The sequence below is a fragment of the Triplophysa dalaica genome, chromosome 1 (genome assembly GCF_015846415.1).
Source record: "Triplophysa dalaica isolate WHDGS20190420 chromosome 1, ASM1584641v1, whole genome shotgun sequence".
Classification (NCBI taxonomy): domain Eukaryota; kingdom Metazoa; phylum Chordata; class Actinopteri; order Cypriniformes; family Nemacheilidae; genus Triplophysa; species Triplophysa dalaica.
In genome coordinates this window covers 27,058,803-27,080,632 of record NC_079542.1, presented here as the reverse complement: position 1 = coordinate 27,080,632, position 21,830 = coordinate 27,058,803, and the positions used below count along the sequence as shown (strand labels likewise).

At 39.4% G+C, this 21,830-nt stretch overlaps 3 protein-coding genes across 7 annotated transcripts; 1 reads left to right on the top strand and 2 right to left on the bottom strand.

Annotated features, from left to right (window-relative positions):
- Positions 1-324: 324 nt before the first annotated feature.
- snx15 (sorting nexin 15) lies at positions 325-5,436 on the bottom strand. Its single transcript, XM_056757696.1, has 8 exons — positions 5,192-5,436; positions 4,710-4,745; positions 4,513-4,633; positions 4,189-4,304; positions 3,051-3,396; positions 2,802-2,957; positions 2,486-2,695; positions 325-991 (listed from the first exon to the last, which is right to left on the bottom strand). Exons 1-8 carry the CDS (start codon positions 5,291-5,293, stop codon positions 867-869), a joined length of 1,212 nt encoding a protein of 403 aa, XP_056613674.1. The 5' UTR covers positions 5,294-5,436; the 3' UTR covers positions 325-866.
- A 2,021-nt stretch (positions 5,437-7,457) lies between these two features.
- Positions 7,458-8,016, top strand: sst5 (somatostatin 5). The gene is made up of 2 exons (XM_056757182.1): positions 7,458-7,589; positions 7,696-8,016. Exons 1-2 carry the CDS (start codon positions 7,458-7,460, stop codon positions 7,885-7,887), a joined length of 324 nt encoding a protein of 107 aa, XP_056613160.1. The 3' UTR covers positions 7,888-8,016.
- A 555-nt stretch (positions 8,017-8,571) lies between these two features.
- On the bottom strand, positions 8,572-15,955 carry trip6 (thyroid hormone receptor interactor 6). 5 transcript variants are annotated; one of them, XM_056746601.1, is made up of 11 exons: positions 15,855-15,955; positions 15,351-15,393; positions 13,993-14,200; positions 13,723-13,862; positions 12,508-12,609; positions 11,808-12,371; positions 11,539-11,629; positions 11,240-11,409; positions 10,769-10,947; positions 10,507-10,627; positions 8,572-10,347 (listed from the first exon to the last, which is right to left on the bottom strand). In XM_056746601.1, exons 2-11 carry the CDS (start codon positions 15,366-15,368, stop codon positions 10,216-10,218), a joined length of 1,725 nt encoding a protein of 574 aa, XP_056602579.1. In that variant the 5' UTR covers positions 15,369-15,393; positions 15,855-15,955; the 3' UTR covers positions 8,572-10,215. The 5 variants fall into 5 exon arrangements, with proteins under 5 accessions (XP_056602579.1, XP_056602574.1, XP_056602587.1 ...); XM_056746596.1 differs by lacking the exons at positions 15,351-15,393; positions 15,855-15,955 and adding exons at positions 14,461-14,730; positions 14,975-15,337; XM_056746609.1 differs by lacking the exon at positions 15,351-15,393 and having other exon boundaries at positions 15,855-15,905.
- Positions 15,956-21,830: the final 5,875 nt, after the last annotated feature.

Sequence of the window (21,830 nt, the reverse complement as noted above, 5' to 3'; positions counted from 1 at the left end):
GTAATGAAATGTGTATATACGATGTATACATGAAACCCCTCGTGCCATATATGAAACATCGGGTTCCAAAGCCACTGTACTGACAGGTACGCCCACCTTTCTTGCTTATACATTTGGGCGGTCTTAGTCAAATCACATCACGAACTGACATAGATTTGTGGGGGTGTGGTTAAACGAGGCATTTCAGGCAGGTCTGGGTGAGCATTCATTTTTAGATAGAATGCATCTTTTGTTCCGATAATTTGATTTTGAAATTTTACGTGTCTAGTACATGCATGGGCAACACATCAAAGACAGAGGAAAAACACGTATTCGCACCATATGAACCCTTTGAACTTTTTTCTTTATACACAGTCCTGGTCTCTTGTACATTTATAAGTGCATATCATTAACAAATATGAATAACAGGCAGATTTAATTTAAACAATTCCTTTCTTCGTTTAGACAATCTTTTACACAAATGATTAATTTACACAACAGTATCGAAATCTGAGAAATATTATTCCAGTTGCTTACGCAGTTCAAGAAGTGTCACAAATCATTTAAAGTTAGAATAAAATAATTAAAAAATCTGCAGTTGTGATCGTACAGTGCAGGGAGTCCAATGCAGAACAAGAATTGGGCACATCCTGCTAGATGGTGTTACAAGAGTAACTATTTGAGTAAACTGGAATCTAAGTGTGGGAGTCAAGTGTATGTGTGTATGTTGACTGTGTGGGTGGCGAGTTACACTTAAAAGTGAAAGTGTGGCGGAATTGTTTGCATGTGTATGTTAACTAAAACTGAGTCCAAAGTGTGTAAGTGGGAGTGTGCTTGAGTATGAGGTTTCGAGTGAGTGTGTGTGTGTGTGTGTGTGTGTGTGCGTTTCAATTGGTTCTCAATGTATTGCAGTTGTGAGTGGGAGTCTGTATGGAGAGAAGTCTCTCTGCATGCTCTAGGACTTCGGCAATCTTCCTCTTCACAGAATCTCTCCTCTTCAAATCCACATCTCCTAGATAGTGGTAAAGAGTAACACAGGGAGAAAATAAACTCTGTCAAACAAATGGTCGGTTTGAGGTTCCTTCCCTGTTCTTAAATATTTGAAAATTGCATCTAAAAAAAGTTCATTTCCTGCTACATTAAACTCAAATTTCTTGCCCCTCCCATAATGTAACCATGCAAATGTTGTTTATTGTTTTTATTTAGATTCAACAAGGGCTTGCTACCACCAGTCTCTGTTCTCTGCATTAGAAAAAGTGGACTCCAAATCATCGATCCTCTTCCTGGTGAATTTATCTGCAGGGTATTGTGGAGGGAAGTAATGTTTAAATCTATATCACAAGGTCACTGGCATACATCTGGGATCCCTTTTTCTGTCCATATACACAACATCGCTAGGTTTTCTAGGCACCTTTTTTCTTAACATTGCCACAAAGATGAGAACAGATATTTTCTTTACTCCAACCAGACAATATCACTGTATTACACTGGATGATAGAACAACCTAGCTATGATAGAGATTCCTATTCCTAAATCCACCCAACTGTTAACCCCAACAGTATCATCCAGCCAGGCTAAACAAATATCACCAGATTATCCAGGATCCTTGGGTGATCCTTAAAGGAACATTCCAGATTTTTGGGAAATATGCTCATTTTCCAACTACACAAGAGTTAATAAATTGAGTTTAACCGTTTTGGAATGTATTGTGCCGATCTCTGGGTCTGGCGATAGCACTTTTAGCATAGCTTAACAAGGCCGCAGCAGGCGCAGTATACAAGTTACCTAGCTTGGGACTAATTTCAGGCACTAAGTGATATCACTATGCCTGCTGTTGCCATGTTAGGGTGTATAAGTATGTATATGTATATGTATGTATGTATATGATGATACATGATAAGTCTTCAACGGGCATAAAGAACTGCATAATGCCTCCACTCTCTTTTATACTCCTACATATCACCAAGAGCACTACTGGTGGTATGTGCTTAACCATTACAAAAAGGCACAAAATCATTTTCCTATCCTGGTGGAGCAACTGTTTCTCTAAACAGTTTGTTCCGAGATTTTTTATTAATATTGCACTTCTCATGTTATAGCCCCAGTGAATGAATCACTTAAAAGCATTCTTCAAATGTTTCGGTGTAAATTTAGATAGGAAATAATCACACTACTGTTAGGTTTCTTATTATACTATATGGCGCAAAGTTTCATTCATCGTTGGATTAGAATGGACTATTTGTTTACTAGCTTCTGAAGACACTGCACAGGATCACATGCACTCTGCCTAGTATGTTTTGGAACTTAGGCATTACTCAATTTACAGTAGTATGCTACACATTAATATGTGCACAAATGTTGTTTTCGCAGTCCTAATAAACATTATTCTATACATGCTTTGTTGAAAAAAAAAAGTACATTTTGACAAATGTTGTATAAAAGTACTTCATGCAGAAATATTAGTATGACAATATAAGTAGTTAGTAAAATAGCCCTCTTCCCTTACCTTGAACTCCCTTCATAAGTATATCAACAGCTGCTCTGTATCGTTGTACTGCTGCACTGTAATCAGCCTCTTTCTCTCGCTCCTGGGCAGCATTCAGCTCTTCATTGGCCTGGGACACATAGCTTCCATATCTATCAGGCTCGGCGCCATTTGTCCCGGTTAGAGGGACTGACAGTAGTTCAGCATGGCTTGGCGATCCATACTGTTGTTCTGAGAGATTAAAAGGAGGTTTGATGCATTATTGAATCTCACAGAAAAACAGTTATATGTTAAAATGTTGATATTTGGATAAGTCATACTGTGCAGATTGCCCAACCTTCTTTGGCACATGGATCAAAAATAGCGAGGTCTGTATCTGATAGAACAGGAAGGGCGCTTTCGGTAGGTTCATCCAATCCAGAATCAAAGAGCAAATCAAACTCCTCTGATTCATCAACTGGACAATCTGGGATTTCTGGAAATGAAAGGACATCTGAAACATAAAGAGGATGATAGAAACTATCAGCCATGATTAAACTCAAACTAACATAACTGGACATAATAAAGATTACTATAACATACTAACGTGTTGAAGTGTCTTTAGCAGCTGAGCACTGATCTGTGCCATTGTTCAGATGTGCTTTAATCTCCTCCTCTCTCTCCTTTTCTTTCTGTTCTTGTATTTTTGAATTTGATGGAGTCTCTTGTGTTAAGCTGCTTTTCATGTCACTGAGGGCCTCGACTGCCATCTCAGGCCTGGCTATATCTGTCAGTCTGTGATTGGACTCTAGTTCCTGGGTCTGGATAGGAGCTTCTCTGCCCATCTCTTCTTCAGCCAGCAATGCAGTGTCCTTCTCTGGTAAGGGAATAAGAGGAGGTGGCAGAGAGGTGGCAATGGCAGGTGTATCAAAGGGTTTTCTCACTTCTCCTCCCTGTGAGAAGATAAAGGGAATTTATGTACACGAATGGTCAAGTTTACCCAAAAATACATTTGTGGCGTTATTGATACATTCCATCTTTTTGTTCCAAATTCCAAATAATAAAATATTTTTTTATTTCATTTATTTGTAGAAAGTGAAAACTGAGTTTTCAGACCACAAACATTACAAGGAAAAAGTACAAATAATCTCGAAATTTCTCTATTGTATTCTTAAATTTCTCTGTGGTTTTGCTCATACTATTAAAATGTTGTCACAGAATTGTTTTATTACTGGCACTTCACGTGATTATTGTCTTCTTAAAATGATTTGCATAAATTCCTCAACTCTACGTGTAAATTCATTAAAAAAATCTATGTTTTACATGTATTTGAGAATAGTTAAAAAACTAGTATTTGATTAAATAAACCTGATTTGCTGTCTTGATGTCATTCATTCACATTATTGTTGGGTGACATTATTTCTCGTCTGAGTTGTGCTCTTGTTGCAATTCAACAGACATTGGAATGAAATGACCACAACACAGTTACATTTATAGATTTTGGAGGAATTAAGATTCGCTTAAAAGGACTAGTTGTTACAATCCCACAATTTTTGGTTGAATTGCCCAAAGCAATTATCCAAAGCGACTTACATAGCTTTTGTGCTGCTAACGCAATGCTCTACCACTGAGCCACAGGACCCAATACATGTAAAATGCTTATTAAAGGCGAACCTGGAGTGCTCCATTATTTTTTCCAGAGCTTTACATGATTATCAAACTTTCTCAAACATTGAATGTTTCACCCTGAAGAATTCTTTGAGCTGAGGGCTGTTGTAGAGTGCAGGAATATTAGTTGTAAAGAGCAGCATGGCCTCAGATGCTTTCCTTCTCTCTTCAATCACTGCTTCATCAAAACGCCCTGGAAGAGATATAAAAAAATTGAGAGAGACAGATGTGGGGGAAGTTATAAAAATACTTTCATAGGTATACTAAGAGTTTTTACAAACTTTAAAATCATAAAATGTCAAACTGCTCTTTGTAATACACAAATTTTCTTTTTGTTTAATTATACCTTTACCGTCTCAGCAAATTCTCAAGTCAATCTTTTTGAGTTCTCTTGGTCTTACCAAAAACCTGTGCACGTGGAAAAGGGGGAAACTCTTCTTGTCGCCTGAAAAGATTCCTATGAGTGTATGCCAGTTCTCCATGTAGCTTCTTGAGTTCTGAGTACCTTTTCCACACCACTACCTGTCAGTAAACCCAATAATGATTTAAAACCACTGAATATCAATGCACATATACATATATACAATGATTATCTCACCTCTTTAACATTCTCTGGCTGCGTCTTTGACACAAACTACGCAAAAAGAGACAAGTGCAGATTAGAAATTGTGTCATATGGAAGCCTTTAAAGATTGTTAGTTTAAATGAGGGAGAGGAAGATTAGTTCATGTGACACTCTGATGAGAGGCTTCATATCACGAGTTGCCCAGATAAACCACATAAAGAATGCCTCATACCAATGGTAATCAACCTCTATTAGGGATACACAGTTTAGTGTTTCTTTAATATTTGTAAATTACAGAGATTACTTTCGCTCTAAGTATAGTGCACATTACAGTCGATGTTTTAAATGAATTGGGGAGATTTAATGAACTGACAATTTAGTGAAAACAACAAACAGTTCCAATCCAAGTCAAAACAGTCAGATAGTAAGCCTAGGAGTCCAAACCTATAATAACGATGTAGTATTTATTATTTCTCTCTTGTTTTAAGGTTATGTAAATAGATAGTACTACCAACCCTGGCTGTTACTTTATATTCCGTGTGTCCTTTCTCGTGAATGCGTGAATCTGTTACAGTAAAAAAGCGGTAATATTCTTCGGCCTTGGTCTTCCGAGGCATCACTGTTACTGTTACACATATGTTGAAGGATAAATTAACATAAATACAGACACACAATCAGGTGATCGTGACTGGTACTGGATTGGATTGTTGACAGTTTGCACATTTACTTCCTGTTTTCAGACAAACGCATGCGCATCTTGAGTAAAAACAAACGTCTTTTAAATCCCTTCAAAATTAAAGTCACGTTACCGCAATTCAAGGATTGCGGATTTGTCGCCATTGCCATTGGTAGACCTAGAAAATGCACATTATAGACAAACAAAAATGATGAATAAATAAATATTATGGTTAATGCTAAAATGACTGACAACAATAATAAGAATATTAAAGAAAATAAAACCAACAAATACAATAGGTTTCTAGCCCTTCGGGCTCGAACCCTAATAAAAAGCTATGTACCTTTGCCCACTGGTTCCTTGATGGCCGGTACTGGACTCAATGATGCTTTGTGCTGATGTCATCACTCTAACGTTTTTGGAGCATACAGTGGGTCTGGTTGTCTCAAAAGCACACTTGTAGAAGCTCACTGTGTGGCCAAACGAGAGACCACCTTCTAACTGATGGGCTTGGCTGTTATAGAAATTCCATTGAAAAGAGGTCCTATTGCTACACTGTATAGATCATTTTAGATAATTCTGTTAATAATGCGTATTATGTAATTATGTGCTTGTAAGTCATTCAGCACAACCATCTGTTTTTTTCAAAACCATTCTGCATTTAAAATACATTGATTCTGTAGTTATGACTAGCCAAAGAGTGCAATGCAATATTATTCTAATGACAGCTACTCATAACTGCTGTTCAGTGCCTAGGTCCCTGTTTAGCTGGGAATTTTTCAAGAAAAAAGATAATTGAGACATTATTTTAGAAAAAAGCTGTTTTTCATCTTTATTTTTATGTAACCATACTTTTTTATTTTGCAGCATCCAATAAATCCAGCATTTCGTTGTGACCCTCTGATTATCTTATCAGAGATAGGCCATAAACTCAAAACACTACCTTGGATATGTCTTATCTCTTTTTTGAACCAGAAACAGAATAATGTGCACTACAGTTTGAACAACCTTTATGGGGCATTTTCCCTGACGTGGATTAAGACAAGTCCTCTAGACTAAATTAAATGTTAGAGCTGTCCAAACTGAAAACAACTTGCACTGTCTCTTAGGCCTATTTAAAATAAGTCAGTCCCATTGTGTTGTCTAAAAAAACACACAAGTAATGTTTTTTGTAAGACATGTTTGTAAAATTACTACATAAATGTCCTAATTTAACTTGGGCCTAGTCCTGGTTTAAATGATCCCTGTCTGGGAAACCACCCCTATTTCACACAATTTAAACCATAGTGGGAAAGACATGACTAATTTATGTGCCCAACATGATGCCAATGCTACCTCTCGCCTATAAATGTTAATGGCCACCCACTGAGATGACAAAGTCTGAGTAATTGCACTTTTCAGTCTTAAAGTCGCCGCATCATAGATGAGCTAAGAGAAGGCAGGGTTAAGTCTCGCAAAATCCTATTCAAGTCATCAGTGATATCTTGCAAGAATTGTATACATGTAATGATCTTGACAATATATCACGAGAGATGAAATATGGAGTAAAACAATGGCCAAGCAGACCAATTAACATTTGAGTCACTTTGCATCATTTAGTCTTCTGCCTAATGTGACCTCATAGTGAGATCTCCTAGTGACAAAATGTCTTACCACCGGAGCAATAGTATAAGCACCCCACTGACACTACTGTCATTCTTCTAGTTCATCAGTGCCTTTCGACTTTAAAATAAACTACCACCACCTCACCTTCAATAGAACTTAATTTATAAATTTATACTTCAGCTGACCTGCAGTAAATCTCACAACATTGATAAGGGTTCTGACGCAAAAAAATAATACCTTGGTGTGACCTTATCAAACATATTTCCTACTGGGAATCCTCCTTCACACTCACTACAGATCAACAGAATGTCCTTTACCCACACTTCCCTACACCCACACACTAACACCAGCACCTCCTTCAACCTTAATGGATACGACTTTGAACCAATTAAGTCCTCTCTAATTGACCCCAAGTTCCCACCTTTGGTGGCTATATAAGCTTGTCTATCGCTCCGATCCATTGTTTTCAGGAACATATACTGGTATCTTGCTCTGCTGAGATGTTCTCCCAGTTGTGGGTGGTTATGGTGACTCTATCAGTCTCTTTACTGGTGGGCAGCATCAGTTCTGCACCACGAGAAGACATGCTGTTACAGATACTCCGATCTGAAGTAGAACCCAAAGAATACGAGGTAGGAAGTTTTGTTTTGTTACATTTGATATGAACTTGAGGAAAATCAAAGTTCCAAAACAAGTTCCAAGAGTGCCGTTATTTAAAAAAACAATTTATCTTTAAAGCTCCAGGATCTTTCTCGATTGCTGTTGCTGAAGCATCTTTCCGAGTCAGTGGCTCCAGAGGAGAAAGATGTCCTTACAGCCATTGATGATCTTGATGTTCGTAATGAAGTGGTCCGTGAGCTTCCCCTCTCTCAGCGTGAACGAAAAGCGGGCTGCCGGAATTTTTACTGGAAAACCTTCACCTCTTGTTAGTTCCTTTGCCTCTTTGACTTCACCTAAGGAACTTGAAGGGTCTACTTTAAATCTCTAGACTATAACCTTTGCAACACCCTAATTGCATAGGTATTTATATTCATGTTTTCGAGAAGTTTTTCTGTTACAATGCATTGTTGCTTTCTGCCTTCTGTCATTAACAAAGCGGTATTATTAAGAATTGTTTTGCTTCTCTGATACTGTTTGCATTTGCCAATTCTAGCAAATTTTTTAGATTTGCTCAAAACGTTAGAAAGATTGTAAACAGATAACCACCATAATGATGAGACAGTGAGATTATTCTAACGTATAGCTTAATGGTTTATTATAAATACTATATTATTATTGTATTTCATTTCTGTTTGTTTTCCAGTATTTTTCATTCCATGACAGTTATGCACTGTCCTTAATTTTAAGTTTGTGTTAAGGGGTCTGGTTGTATTTTGAATTTAAATCTAGAGCTGGTTTACAGAATTCTGTCTATTTTGTAACTTTAATAAAGTGTGTTCAGGGAAAAGCGCAAAGTGTGATGAGTTCTATAGCATGTGATACATGAGGTGCAAAAACACAAAAAAACCTATTCAGTTTATTTTTCTTTTTGCAGTACATTAGATCATAAATCATAAAAAGTGTAAGTACAAAGAAGACAAAACACATCACGAAATAACACCTGGACAAGGGATATGGATTTATAAAATACTTTTTTATTTTCCCCAAAATCTACATTCAAGCATGGAAAATGTGAATTCAACAGGAAATTATGCTGTTTGGCAAAAAAAATGTGTGGAAAATTATGACAACATAGGACTTGCTTGATGATCTGTAGCATTTCAACAAAATATATAATTCTAGCAGTGATTTTTCTTGCAGGATATTCATTTAGATGGACACCATTTAAGAAAAAAACAGCATCCAAAAACAAAGCATATAGTCCACTGAACCATTTTGTGCTAATAGTTTCCAGATGTCATTTGAGCAAGTTTTTACAAGTCTTAAATAATATGTTTTGAAAACATTCATAAACCTTGACTAAACCCTTGTGACATTAAACTATTATAATGTCACACGGTTTTAGGCAAGGTTTATGAAATTCAAAATCTGTCAATTTATTCACTCTAATGTGCTTCAAAACAATGGTTACTTGAAGCCAATTTTGTTCGGTTACCAACGGCTGTCAAAATATCTATGTTTCTCAGAACACAGCGCAAGTTAAGACAGGTTTGAAGAGTGAGGTAATAAAAAAATATTTTTGGGTGAACTAAACCGTTAGTAGCAGATTGATTTGAAAAAAATAAAAATAAAGACAGTGAGAAGAGAGAGTATTTACGAGGGAAAAGACCAGTAATACGTTTACGCTATTGTTCTGTACAAAAATACCATTAGATCTGTGGAATCTGGAAAAAGATATACATACATACATACATACCAATCGCAGCCTGTTTGTAAACGTCTTACTCTTCCATTTATCCTGTTAGTCATTAATGGACACACCTAGTACCAAACTAAGACATTTGATTTAATAAGCTACGTCACATTTTGAGTTATCTAGCAGCTGAAAAGAACTGTAATTATTTTAAACCATCCATTTTACTGATCATACCAACATTAAGTCCTGTCAAAAGTATAAACTCTGCTGTCAAAGCACACGGCACCCATTTCAGCTTCAAATTTACTTCAACATGTATGTGATACCATAATTGTCAGTGACAAGACGGGAAAAAAATCTTTAAAATAATCACAATCAAACACTTTTGTGCTCAGCATTAAAAAGCTCAAAGTATGCGTTTTAAAAAGATTAAGAAAATAGAGACAAAGTAGATTAGGGGTCTAAGTGGAGACGATGTAAAGTGACAACTGCCAATAAGACAAGATCTCTACAGCATGAATTAACATATGCCAAGCGGTTGAAACTGTGACATGTTTCTGTGGGTGTTTTTTATGCTGCAAAATTAAAATGCAATAATATTTTCAAAAGGTAGAAATGTACCCTGTTCACATATCAACCCTGTTCAGAATACATCTTGTATAAACATGCATAGACAAAGATGATTATACACAATCAATTTAGCATTACATTTTATGCACCACCTGTTTTACTTTAAAAAAGGCCAACTTTCCAGAGAAACAAATTTCACAAGAGCTTTTAGTTGTTCTTGGCTCATTGCTACTCTGAATGGGAGGTCTTAATGTTTTTGTGTAATATATACTGTTTAATTTTTCAAAAGAAATAAATACCAGGTGGTGAATTTATAGATTGTGGTACATACATATATATATCTGAGGAATAACTATTACAAAGGAAGGTTACAAAGAGATAGCACAGGTACATTAGCAGTCAGTGGAGATTTTAGCAGAGAGGTCTTGGATGCGACGGGCACTGCAGCTCTTGCACAAAATGTGGCCATCCAAGGGATAGCAGCCTCTTCCTTCACCTTCTGAGGAGAGGAGAAGTCCACACTCCTGCAACCAAAAAAAACTGTCACTGTCTTTTGGCAGTGTTTATTTGGAAAAAAAATCATTTAGAATATGTTGATTTAAAAAAGAAAAACGCAGGGATTTTACATTATACTAATATCTTACTAATAAATATGAAATCCATGACAGTCTTAAAATTCATACCTCACACACATAGCAGTTTACATGAAAACTGCGATCAAGTGCGACAATTCGCACGGTTTCCTCCTGCCCCGGCTCTGGCATTATGGGCTGGCTACATACTGAGCAACGTGGGGCAAACTTCCTGTGTAAAGAAAGAACAAAGACGTACATTTAATAATAAAAATAATAACAGAAAAAACTTTTATGGGGTCTCAATGGTGGAGAATAAAACATACAAATCTGCTGTATTTAGTTGCTTAACAAGAGAAAAGTGAATGAATACCTGTGGAAGTCATCAATACAGTGGATCTGGGAGGTGGCATCTACAGTAAAAGGCACTCCATCCAGGCAACAGCTGCAAACCACACATTTGAAGCAGCGAGGGTGGTAGGCCTTTCCCATCGCCCTCAGAATCCGGTCTAGGATGGGCTCAGAACATTTCGAACAGCGCTCAAGTGTGCTCTGTGAATAGAGAGGTAGAACAAAGGACAAAAGAAAAGAGTTTAAAATCTGTTGAGTGAGACTGAAGTATAACATTTAATGTAAAAAATACAATGATGCATGTTTAAGTAAATGGGCAATGTCCTGTCATGAATTACTATTATCGAAAAAAAATCTAATGTGGTAGGGGAGAATGGAATCTTTGACTATAAAGCATTATAGAAACATTAAGGATGGTAAACAAAAGTGGGTAAGAATGCCACCTACAGGAGGGAGTGAGTATATAACCAGCTGACAAAAAGACCAGACTCACTATATAGCAGCTCTCGCAGTAGCTCTTCTTGTCTAATGCATAGAAGGGCTGGCCTCTCAAACGGGCATGACAGGTGATACAGGTGAAACACTCGACGTGAAACACCTGCTCCATCGCAATACATCCGCTGCCATCTCCCAGAACATTATCTCCACATCTAGCACATCTGCCTGAGAGAGAAAAATAAACCGAGAGTGAATGGAAAAGGGAGGTTTATGATCTGTGAGCCTCCTGTTCACATGTCATGAATGTAAAAACAGCAAAACACATCACTGAGAATGTTAAGTATTGAAACATACCAAAATATTCTTCGGTAGGGGGATGATTCATGTCATACACCAACTTCTTAGTGAGTCGATCCAACTCTTCTTCAGGCTGGGGTGCTGACCCCTGTTGGTAAAAACATGGTACAGCCATAATATAAATAATTAACAAAAATTGTACATATAACAAAAAAGATTATTGTTTCAAATTAACTGTTATAATTCAGGTAAAAACACCGATTAAGAAAACACCCCGGCACACCTGGTATAACCATGACACTGACAAACAATGACACAATTCTCACCTTGTTAGGCTGATATGCAACTTCATCTTGGCCCCTCTTTATAGGTGGTCCCTGGCCAGGTCGCCCACCTGGAATATTTCCTGATCCCCCTTTATAGAGAGATGGATCACCATGAGGTTCTTGGGCTGGAGGTGGTGGAGGTGGGTACCAGCCCTGCCCCTGTGAATCAGGATAATGCAGGCGATCTTGCTGAGCGGGACCAGAGACGTGCTGACGGGGCGGTGGTGGGGTGTAGGCTTGCTCTGCCTGTCGGCCGCTCTGAGAATAAGTCACTGGCTGGGCAGTTTTAACCTGAACAGTAAAGCGTGGACCAGTCGGGGTGGATGCGGTAGTGTAAGAGGCAGGCACTGGTTGTGGATATGGCTTGTTAACAGCGGAGGAAGGAGGGGGGAAAGCATAATCTGGCTGAGGGGTAGAGGTGTAAGGTGGGGAGGGGTGGTACTGGCTCTGAAGTTGAGTCGGGTAGCCCATAGATGGCCTGCTTGGTGGTGGTGCCCCAGACTGACTGGGCGGGTTATAGCGGTCAATAGGGAGGTGCTTGCTATAAGGCACATTGTCATACAACTGTTGATGAAACAAAACAGATGAATTAAACAATATTTAGTACATAAAGTATAAAAGGTACAATAACAAGTAATGTAAAAAAAAAAAAACATAATCGGATGTTGTGTACAAATGTTAAAAGTAGTGAAGACTGTACCTGTGTGCTTGAATGAGGGTTACTATCAAGGTCAGCCAACATGCAAGTAAGAGAGTCAATTTCCGCATCAATAGCAGAGATGTGTCTCTCTGATCCCCGATTCTGGACCATAAAATAAAAAATCAAGTGCATTAATGACTTCATGTAGGAACACATTGATCAAATCAATATGATGTAAAGGTTTATAATAGGACTAAAATGTAAACACTGTGGTGTTATCAGTGCACTACTCTGCTTGTTTTGGTATCACAACAAACAAAATAGACTCGATCAACAATGAGTTTGGGACAGAACTATCTTTTGTACCCCCGTGTCAGAAATAACTTGCTTCCACTGAGTGGTACTATTCAGTATGGTACGCAATTTTTTCGTTTCCACTGTGAATGGTACCCAAATAACCGTACTGTAACACTTTTTTGTAGCACAGTAGTACCAATAGTAATGGAACCTATTGGGTGGAGCAAGTCTCACTGCAGAACACTCATTGGTTTTCAGAGAATCGTCGATTTCGCGTACTACAATGGGAATCAAAGAGTAAAGATGCTAAGAGGTGAAACTCAATAGATCGTTCCATTGCAATTTGCAACCCCTGTGCCCTGCGTTTCCGCCATTTTGAAGTGAAAGCGACTCTGCTTTCTGTTCTGGCGATGGCAACATCAGCTGCTTTGTTTAAAAAATAAAACATTAAAGCTGAAATTCAACCTGAATGATGATAATACATGACGACAAAAGCCTAGGCTCCCTAGAAACCTTATATCATACCTTTTCACCCCAAAATGGCAGCCGCGCTGTTTTCTCTAAAAAAAAGCTACAGAGTTGCGCCTCTTGGTATCTATACTCTTTGGGGGAACAACAAAACAGGAAGCGTCATTGTCATTTACAGATTGCTTTGTTGCGTGAGAATGACGTCGATCGCTACTTTCAAGCCTACCTGTTCTCAATGGAAATGAAAGCCTGATAATGGTAAGCCATAACGAAGCACACTGTACCATACTGAACCGTACTGCTCAGTGAAAACGAGGCAAAAAGGTCAGTGATCATCAAACCTGTCCAAACATTCACACTTTACAAGCGTAGTGTCCCAGAAAAAAACATGGCTGAATCTACTTTTCCTAACACAAAGCTTTGACAAATACATCAAAAACCTGCTTATGATCAGAAGAAATCTGCTTTAGAGAGATGACAGTAGACAATACAGTTGTGCATATCACTGACATGAAGCTCCTGGTTGGCCAGGTGGGGGCTCCACGTGTGGTGGTCCTCTTTGGGCCCCTGGCCTGGACTGTAGTATCGGTCGGCTGGGTGATAGACAGCAGACCCGGAGCGATCATCTTGATGCTGGTGCTGTACATTTCCTGTGCAGAACAAACAGTAATTTCTTCAACTTCACAACACAAAATAACACACACTATGAATAATAACTCTCTATTTTACATAATTTAACATAACACGGCGTAGGATGACTTTATATATTGAAGAGCTTACCTGAGGGTCCAGCAGCCATATACCTAACAGGCATACTGTTTCCTCCTGATCCTCCAGTTTGGTCATACATGCTATATTTGGGCCTCTGGTCACCTTTTTTTGGTGGTCTGTAGATTGCAGGGCCAGTGTGTGACATTGGTGTTATGGCACTTTCTAAGCTACACAGAGTTCTTGGAGGCAGCCAGCTGGGTCCAGACATACCAACCTTCTATAAGAGCAAAATAATTGTGAAACTTATGTTTATCATTTTACATCATATTTTATCACTTTACATCATATTTAATCGGTTAAATCATATTTACAACAATTGTGTTGAATCTACAAAGAAATAAACATTATGAAATTATGAAATTATTACAAGAGTATTTGGTATTGGGCACAAGTAACATATGACACCTTGCATCACCAATAAGACAACCTTTAACACTAATAGCAGTGCTGTCTATGCTGTATAAGCTGTAACCTCACAAAACAATTTGAAGCTATTCTGGGTTTCCAGTAGCAACCCATGGTTTCCACGATAACAATAGGTGCTTAGTTAAAAAGCAGGAAAGGGCAGCCATTCTCCAACGAAAGGGGAATACCAGTGTTCCTTGGTCAAATTGCCTGTCTCCCCGTCACACAGATATTAAGACAATTCCCACAGGTGCACAACACTTGCATGTATTCGTTCAGCTCTCGAGTCTCCCATTGGTACAGCTATTGTCCCAAACTTCTAGCTTTATCTATCTTCAGAACCTGTGCATGAAAATATGATAGGAAACGTTGTGTAATTATCAACTTTTTACTTGAGCCATCTGGTCAGGCTCAAGAGACAATGTCCTGTGCACCCAAGCACTGAGTGAGAAGTGTTAGTTTTGACAAGCTTATGAAACAAAGAAAGAAAATAAATATTAGACCAATGCAGAATGCTTACAAATTATGTACACGTGCTGCTGACATAAGAGATTTATTCAAAACGGGAGATAAAAACAAGCCTTACTCTGAAGTCTCATCTTTTTACTGGACTGGATCCAAACACAAGTAGTTTGCAACGAGAGAAATGCCCACACTTCTCCGTCTTACGTTGCGCCTTCAACCGTGTGTTCACACGCAAAGCCGGGGATCGTTGGGCCGACTCGTATGACAAATGTTTTATCTTTAGACACACATTAATCTACAACAATACATACTGCAGTAACGCGAGCTCTCGGCTACAACAGAGTTTCGCTACGACGAAACTTACATCCTCTTATAAAAGCCCTATATCCTACACTTCCTGGAAAATCGGTGCGACAACAACAACTTATCTGCAGCAATCTGTGTGCGGTTTTCGAGTTTTGAAACAGTAGAAACGTTACATTAAAGATTTCCCGTACCTCTTCAAAATGTTGCATCTGCCTCGTCTCGCGACATTTTCATCTGAAAAAGAAATTAACTCAGAAATCAACTGTAGTGAGCGCGTGTCTGTTATCTGCGCAATGCTTTTGCTCTTGCTCAAGTTTTTTCACCCACTGTATTAAATGTCCCATGTACTTAACACCCAATGTGATTCATGCAATCTATTTCGCGTTAAACATGTCAAATCACACGGGGGGGGGGGCAGTACATACAGTTAAACCTTACTAAACATTACAAACATACATTAAGTTATTTGAATCGATACTGTCTGGGCGTAATACGTGCACATCAGTTTACATGTGTTATTTGTTTTTTAGACAATGCTAACAACGCCAAGTCGCCTCGACGATCTTTCTTTAAAAACAGTATTACATGTTACGAGTAAATCTCATCTGTTCACTGTAACCGCTAGGGTTAAGTTTAACCCAAAAATACTTGTGAACTTCTTTTAAGCTTTCTGTGGTTATATTTTAGTAACCTACTTTTCCGAGACAATCCGGCAGCGTCTGACACAGGCCTGCAGTCTAAACGCGTGACGTCAGACCGCTGTGTGTGTCCCATACTGGAATGACTAAATCCAATCCTAAACAGAGAGAGAGAAGGGATTTATTTGTCGCAGCAGGCAAACTAATGCCACAGACATATCACTTGTTCTCATTAACACAAATAAATGTTTACCTTTTACATTTGCTTGTATCACTGATATTTTATTTTTACCCCCTTAAGACATGGAAAAATAGTCACATTAAAGGGATAATTCACCCCACAAAAAAATTCTGTCATCATTTACATACCTTCGAGTTGTTCCAAATCTGTAAACATTTCTTTGTTGTGATGAACACAGAGAAATGTATTTAGAAGAATAAGTATAACCTAACAGTTATTGGATGCCATTGAGTACCATAGTAGGAAAATCCACTTAATTTTTGTTTTGTTCTGCTGAACACAAAATAATATATTTTGAAAAATGTAGGACAGCAAACAGTTCTAGGGCACTTTTGAATACCATTGCTATTTTCCCTACTATGGTAGTCAATGGGTTCCAAGAACTGTTTGGATTAGCATAAGTCCAAATATCTTTCAAATATCAGGTTTGGAACAACTAGAGTAAATAATTCATTGCGAGAGTTTTAATTTTTGGGTGAACTATCCCTTTATAAATGTGTTTTGGAACATTTTTGATCTGTAATGGAACTAGCCTAAATAGTATTCAAAACTTGAATTACAATATGTCACCTAGTCTGCTGCTGGCCACCTGTGGAGAAATATAAGATAAGTGGGGAAATGTGCTTCTCACAATACTAAAGACATCGGTGCTCTGTCTATCCTGTTCTCTATCCTGTTGCTACCCGCGGGGGGTCGCAAGGCCGCGAGGCCGGGTTCGCAAGATGATTTCCAGAAATCTTTTTTTAGAAATAGCATATGTTATCAAAAAGTGTGGCAAAATATAAAAATAGTAGTTAACTTGAAAATAAAAGCAATCAAATAAACCATCAGCCTTAGGAATGTCCTCCCCCTCGATCATAATTACGTCACATTAACAATAAAGCAACTGCATAAGGTTAGGCGCAGCGAGTCCATTTACAGCGCCATGTAACACAGTCTCGTGTGCATGCAGATCATTTTTCATGCTTAAGTATAGGATATTGGTCGAAATGAAACGTTGATTGTTATCGACCAAAGACAACGTAGGGAGGCCAGCGGAGGAGGGCGGAGAAACGCCGCAGTCAGAGGAGCCATCGTCCTCAGGTAGCCTAAAGAGGCAAATCTATTAGCATTGGAATCAGTTTCATGAAATTCGACCATTTGTAGTAATAGTTCATAATTATTTATAATAACAATAAGTAATGAGTTAATAACTATAAAATAATATTATGTTGTGTGGTGACCAGCCATCCCGCTTTGTGTTAGCCTACACCCAGGGGTGTATAAAACCATCAGGGGCTGAGCCTAAAACATTAGGGGCTAATGTAGGGAATTTGGATTAGGTTGTAAGGGGTATTTTTTCAAGGAAATTATGCCTTGCATTAAGTTTTTTATGCAATATAGCTTATTAGAAAACACAAAATATTCACATACGTTTAAATTGATTATGCTCAAGGAAAATATGCTTTGCATGAACACATTTATGCAAGATATTACCAAACACAAAAAATCATATATAACTTTCTACATCTGACCCATTGTTATCCATGTCTAGCAAAAGTATGTCTACTGTACTTCAATATCTTGTGGACTTTTAAAGTTCTTTACGATTCTTTTATCCATGTAATTTGATTGGGGAATCATCAGATAGTATCTTCGATACTTGACTTGAGCAAAAAAAAGCTTATGGTAATGTTTGTAATGCGTTGGTGCTTTCACGTTTATGAGCTGGGCGATAATAATGTTTGAAATTAACAGTCAGTTCCTTAAGGATTTTTCTTTGTGAATTCTGTAAAATTTGTATTTTTTTACAACTTTAGTTAAATACTTAAAGTTTTATATGAATATAAATACTTAATAACTTTAATTGATAATGTTTGAAATTAAAGGTTTTGAATTATATTTTTAAGTAAACACAAACAGCCAGTGTCCTTATAAGTGCTGGTGTGACTGAGCCGCTGGCACTTTAAGACTGGCGGTAAAGCGCGGATCCAGTGATACAGGTCCCAAAAGGTTTACGCAACAGCGAAAAACTGAATATTATTGAGGGAAATCATCAAGCACGAAATGTAATAAAGTTTTGTAACTGCTTTTTAACCCTTTTTCCTTGTTCACGAAGGAATCCTCAGAGAAATGAAACGAACAAACACTCAATTTTTTCCCCACATGAACATCTAATACCGGTGTTGTACCGAATTTTTACTCCCCGCCAGATTACGACTCCCCTCGTTAATTTGATGGGGGATTAGCTAATCCTAACCCATCACCCACACTAATGTTAGTGGGGAATTGGGGAGTCATAATTTGGCAGGAGACATTTTTCGTCACAACACCGGAATCCGAAGGAAGGTTGTGCAGTGACTATATTCTCCCACAACCAGGGATTGCACATTATTTAGCTATCTTTAACTGCATGTTTGTTAATTGCTTGCTCGCTCTATCTGGTTCCGCGCCACTTGTGTTACTTCAGATTGTCAAGCGCAAACCAGTGGGCAGGGCTAGAGAAGAACTCGTTGATATTTTTCTGTGGAGGCGAGGTGGAGAAGTTAATTCTGCATTCATGACATCAAGACTAGATTACTGTAATGCACTGTTAGGTGGTTGCCCTGCAGGCTTACAAAAAAAACTCCAAATGGTCCAAAACGTGGCAGCTCGAGTTCTTACACGTACAAAAAAGTATGAGCATATTAGCCCGGTTCTGTCAACGTTGCACTGGTTACCTATAAAGCATCAATCGCATTAACCTTAAGATCTTTCTTATTACCTATAAAGCCCTACGTGGTATTTGAGCAAACTTCTATTGTATTACATTCCTTCACGTGCATTACGCTCTCAGGCATCCTGTCAGTTGGTAATACCTAGAATTTCAAAATCAAGTGAAGGTGGTAGATCCTTTTCCTGTCTAGCACCTAAACTTTGGAATAGTCTTCCCGGCACTTTCAGGGAGGCAGACACACTCTCCATCCATCCATCTTCTTCCACTTCATCCGGGGCCGGGTCGCGGGGGCAGCAGTCTAAGCAGGGATGCCCAGACTTACCTCTACCTAGACACTTCCTCAGCTCTTCCAGGGGGACACCAAGGCATTCCCTGGCCGGCCGGGAGACATAGTCCCTCCAGCGTGTCCTAGGTCTTCCCCCGGGTCTCCTCCCGGTGGGACATGCCCGGAACACATTCCCGGGAAGGCGTCCAGGGGGCATCCAGAAAAGATGCCTGAGCCACCTCAGCTGGCCCTTCTCGATGTGGTGGAGCAGCGGTTCTACTCTGAGCTCCTCCTGAGTGACAGAGCTTCTCACCCTATCTCTAAGGGATCGCCCAGCCACCCTGCGGAGAAAGCTCATTTCGGCGCCTGTATCCCGGATCTTGTCCTTTCGGTCATGACCCACAGCTTCCTACTGAGAGTAGGAACGTAGATTGACCGGTAAATCGAGAGCTTTGTCCTGAGGCTCAGCTCCTTCTTCACCACGACAGACCGGTACAGCGAACGTATTCCTGCAGAAGCTGCACCAATCCGTCTGTCAATCTCCCGTTCCATCCTTCCCTCACTCATGAACAAGACCCCAAGATACTTGAACTCCTCCACTTGAGGCAGGACCTCTCCACCAACCTGAAGTGGGCAAGCCACCCTTTTCCGACTGAGAACCATGGCCTCGGATTTGGAGGGGCTGATTCTCATCCCAGCCGCTTCACACTTGGCTGGAAACCGTCCCAGTGCATGCTGAAGGTCCTGGAGTGATGGGGCCAGCACTACAACATCATCCGCAAAGAGCAGAGATGAAATCATGTGGTCCCCAAACCCGACACCCTCGGGCCCCTGGCTGCGCCTAAAAATTCTGTCCATAAAAATTATGAACAGAACCGGCGACAAAGGGCAGCCCAACATGCACAGTGAACAAGTCTTACTTACTGCCGGCAATGCGAACCAAGCTCCTGCTCCGGTCGTACAGGGACCGGATAGCCCTTAGCAAAGGGTCCCGAATCCCATACTCCCAGAGCACCCTCCACAAGATGCCGCGAGGGACACAGTCAAATGCCTTCTTCAAATCCACAAAACACATGTGGATTGGTTGGGCAAACTCCCATGAACCCTCCAGCACCCTGGAGAGGGTATAGAGCTGGTCCAGTGTTCCACGACCGGGACGAAAACCACACTGTTCCTCCTTAATCCGAGGTTCTACCATCGGCCGGATTCTCCTCTCCAGTACCCTGGCATACCCTGGCACTGCTTCCCCCTCCTGAGCGCCAGATGGTTTGCCAGAATCTCTTGGAGGCCAACCGATAGTCCTTCTCCCAGGCCCGAGTTTTTTCCTCCTCAACCACCCGGGCTGCAGTCCGCTTGGCCTGTCGGTACCCTTCAGCTGCCTCGGGAGTCAGCCAGGCCCGATAGGACTCCTTCTTCAGCTTGACGGCATCCCTTACTTTCGGTCCTTGACACCAACCTTTTCTTATTTCAGGTGCTTCAATAAATGTTTGTTTTGTTCTGTTCTTTAGCATTTGAGTGTGACGATCCTGTCCTTTCTGTTCTTAGATTTCGTGCCTTGGGGACAGGGCTGTTACAGTACCATGTCTTGTGTGTATGTTTTGTTTTATGTGGAGACACGTGGCAGTATGTTTTGATATTCCGCGCGTGTCCTCCTGTTTTTCGCTAAGTTCCGCCCCCTTGTTTCTCCGTTAGTGTCCCATTAGTTCCCTATTTCCCTCACCTGTTCCTTCTTCTTTCCGCCAGATTTCGCATTAGTTTCGGTTGTGTGCCTCACACACAACCGAGACAGAATGAACCGACCAAAAAGAACCCAGCAACGGACTCCATGCGTGCCTACCAGGCTCGTATCCTGTGCGGATTCCGGCAGAGGGGTATCCCCGTGAGAGTCTTCGCCACAGACTTCCTGTCCATTGCGCACAGCACGGATTTCACTGAGGCAGAGTTGAAGGCAATCTTCAATGGCTGCCTTGATGAACCCTTTGTGCAGGCCGACATGTGCAGGCCGAGTGTCCTGGGTAGGGATGGGTATCGTTAAGGTGTTAACGGTACTAATACTTTTATCGATACGACTTAACGATCCGGTACTTTAACGGTACTCTTATCGGTACTTTTTGTTGTGTTGTTTTATGAAAGACAAAACTAAAGCTGGAGTTTTTACATCGGTTGACCTAACATATCTTAATGCAGGTAAAATATGACTCATACCCGCCTATTATTCATAGAGAATTAAAATAAAATGCATTTGGTTCTAAATTTGTTTGAGTTTTTTGTTGTTTTTGTTTAATAATAATAAAGAAATGGTTTTCCAATTATGTGTTGTGGCTGGAGATCTTCTCTTTTGTGATGATGTGTGTAGTGTAGCACATATTTCCTTCATTTGTGTGTTTGTGCATTTAGTACTTATGATAAATAGGTACATAATATGTATAAAAACATAAACACAAAAAAGTTTATGTATTTCATCGCTACAAATTAATTTTTTAGGTAAGCTCTGATTAATAATTTCTAAGGCATAATTTATTATTATTCATCCATTTTAAATGCAGTACTGTGAAAGCATTTTTTATGTTTAAGATTTATTTAGGCTACTGCTGATAAATATGTAGGCTATTTTTTTATGTGATGTGTGTTTATTAAATTATTACATACTAATTTAAAGAAATCTTATGCAATGTTTATGTCTGTGTTATTTCGGAAGACTGCTAGGCTAGCATACGTACCTGAGGACGTGGATAATGAACTATTAGCTAGCAGGCAGTCGAAAACTTTGCATTTATCAGTCTGCACATAATGTACTTTAGAGATATGTTTAGCCAGATTACTTGTGTTTCC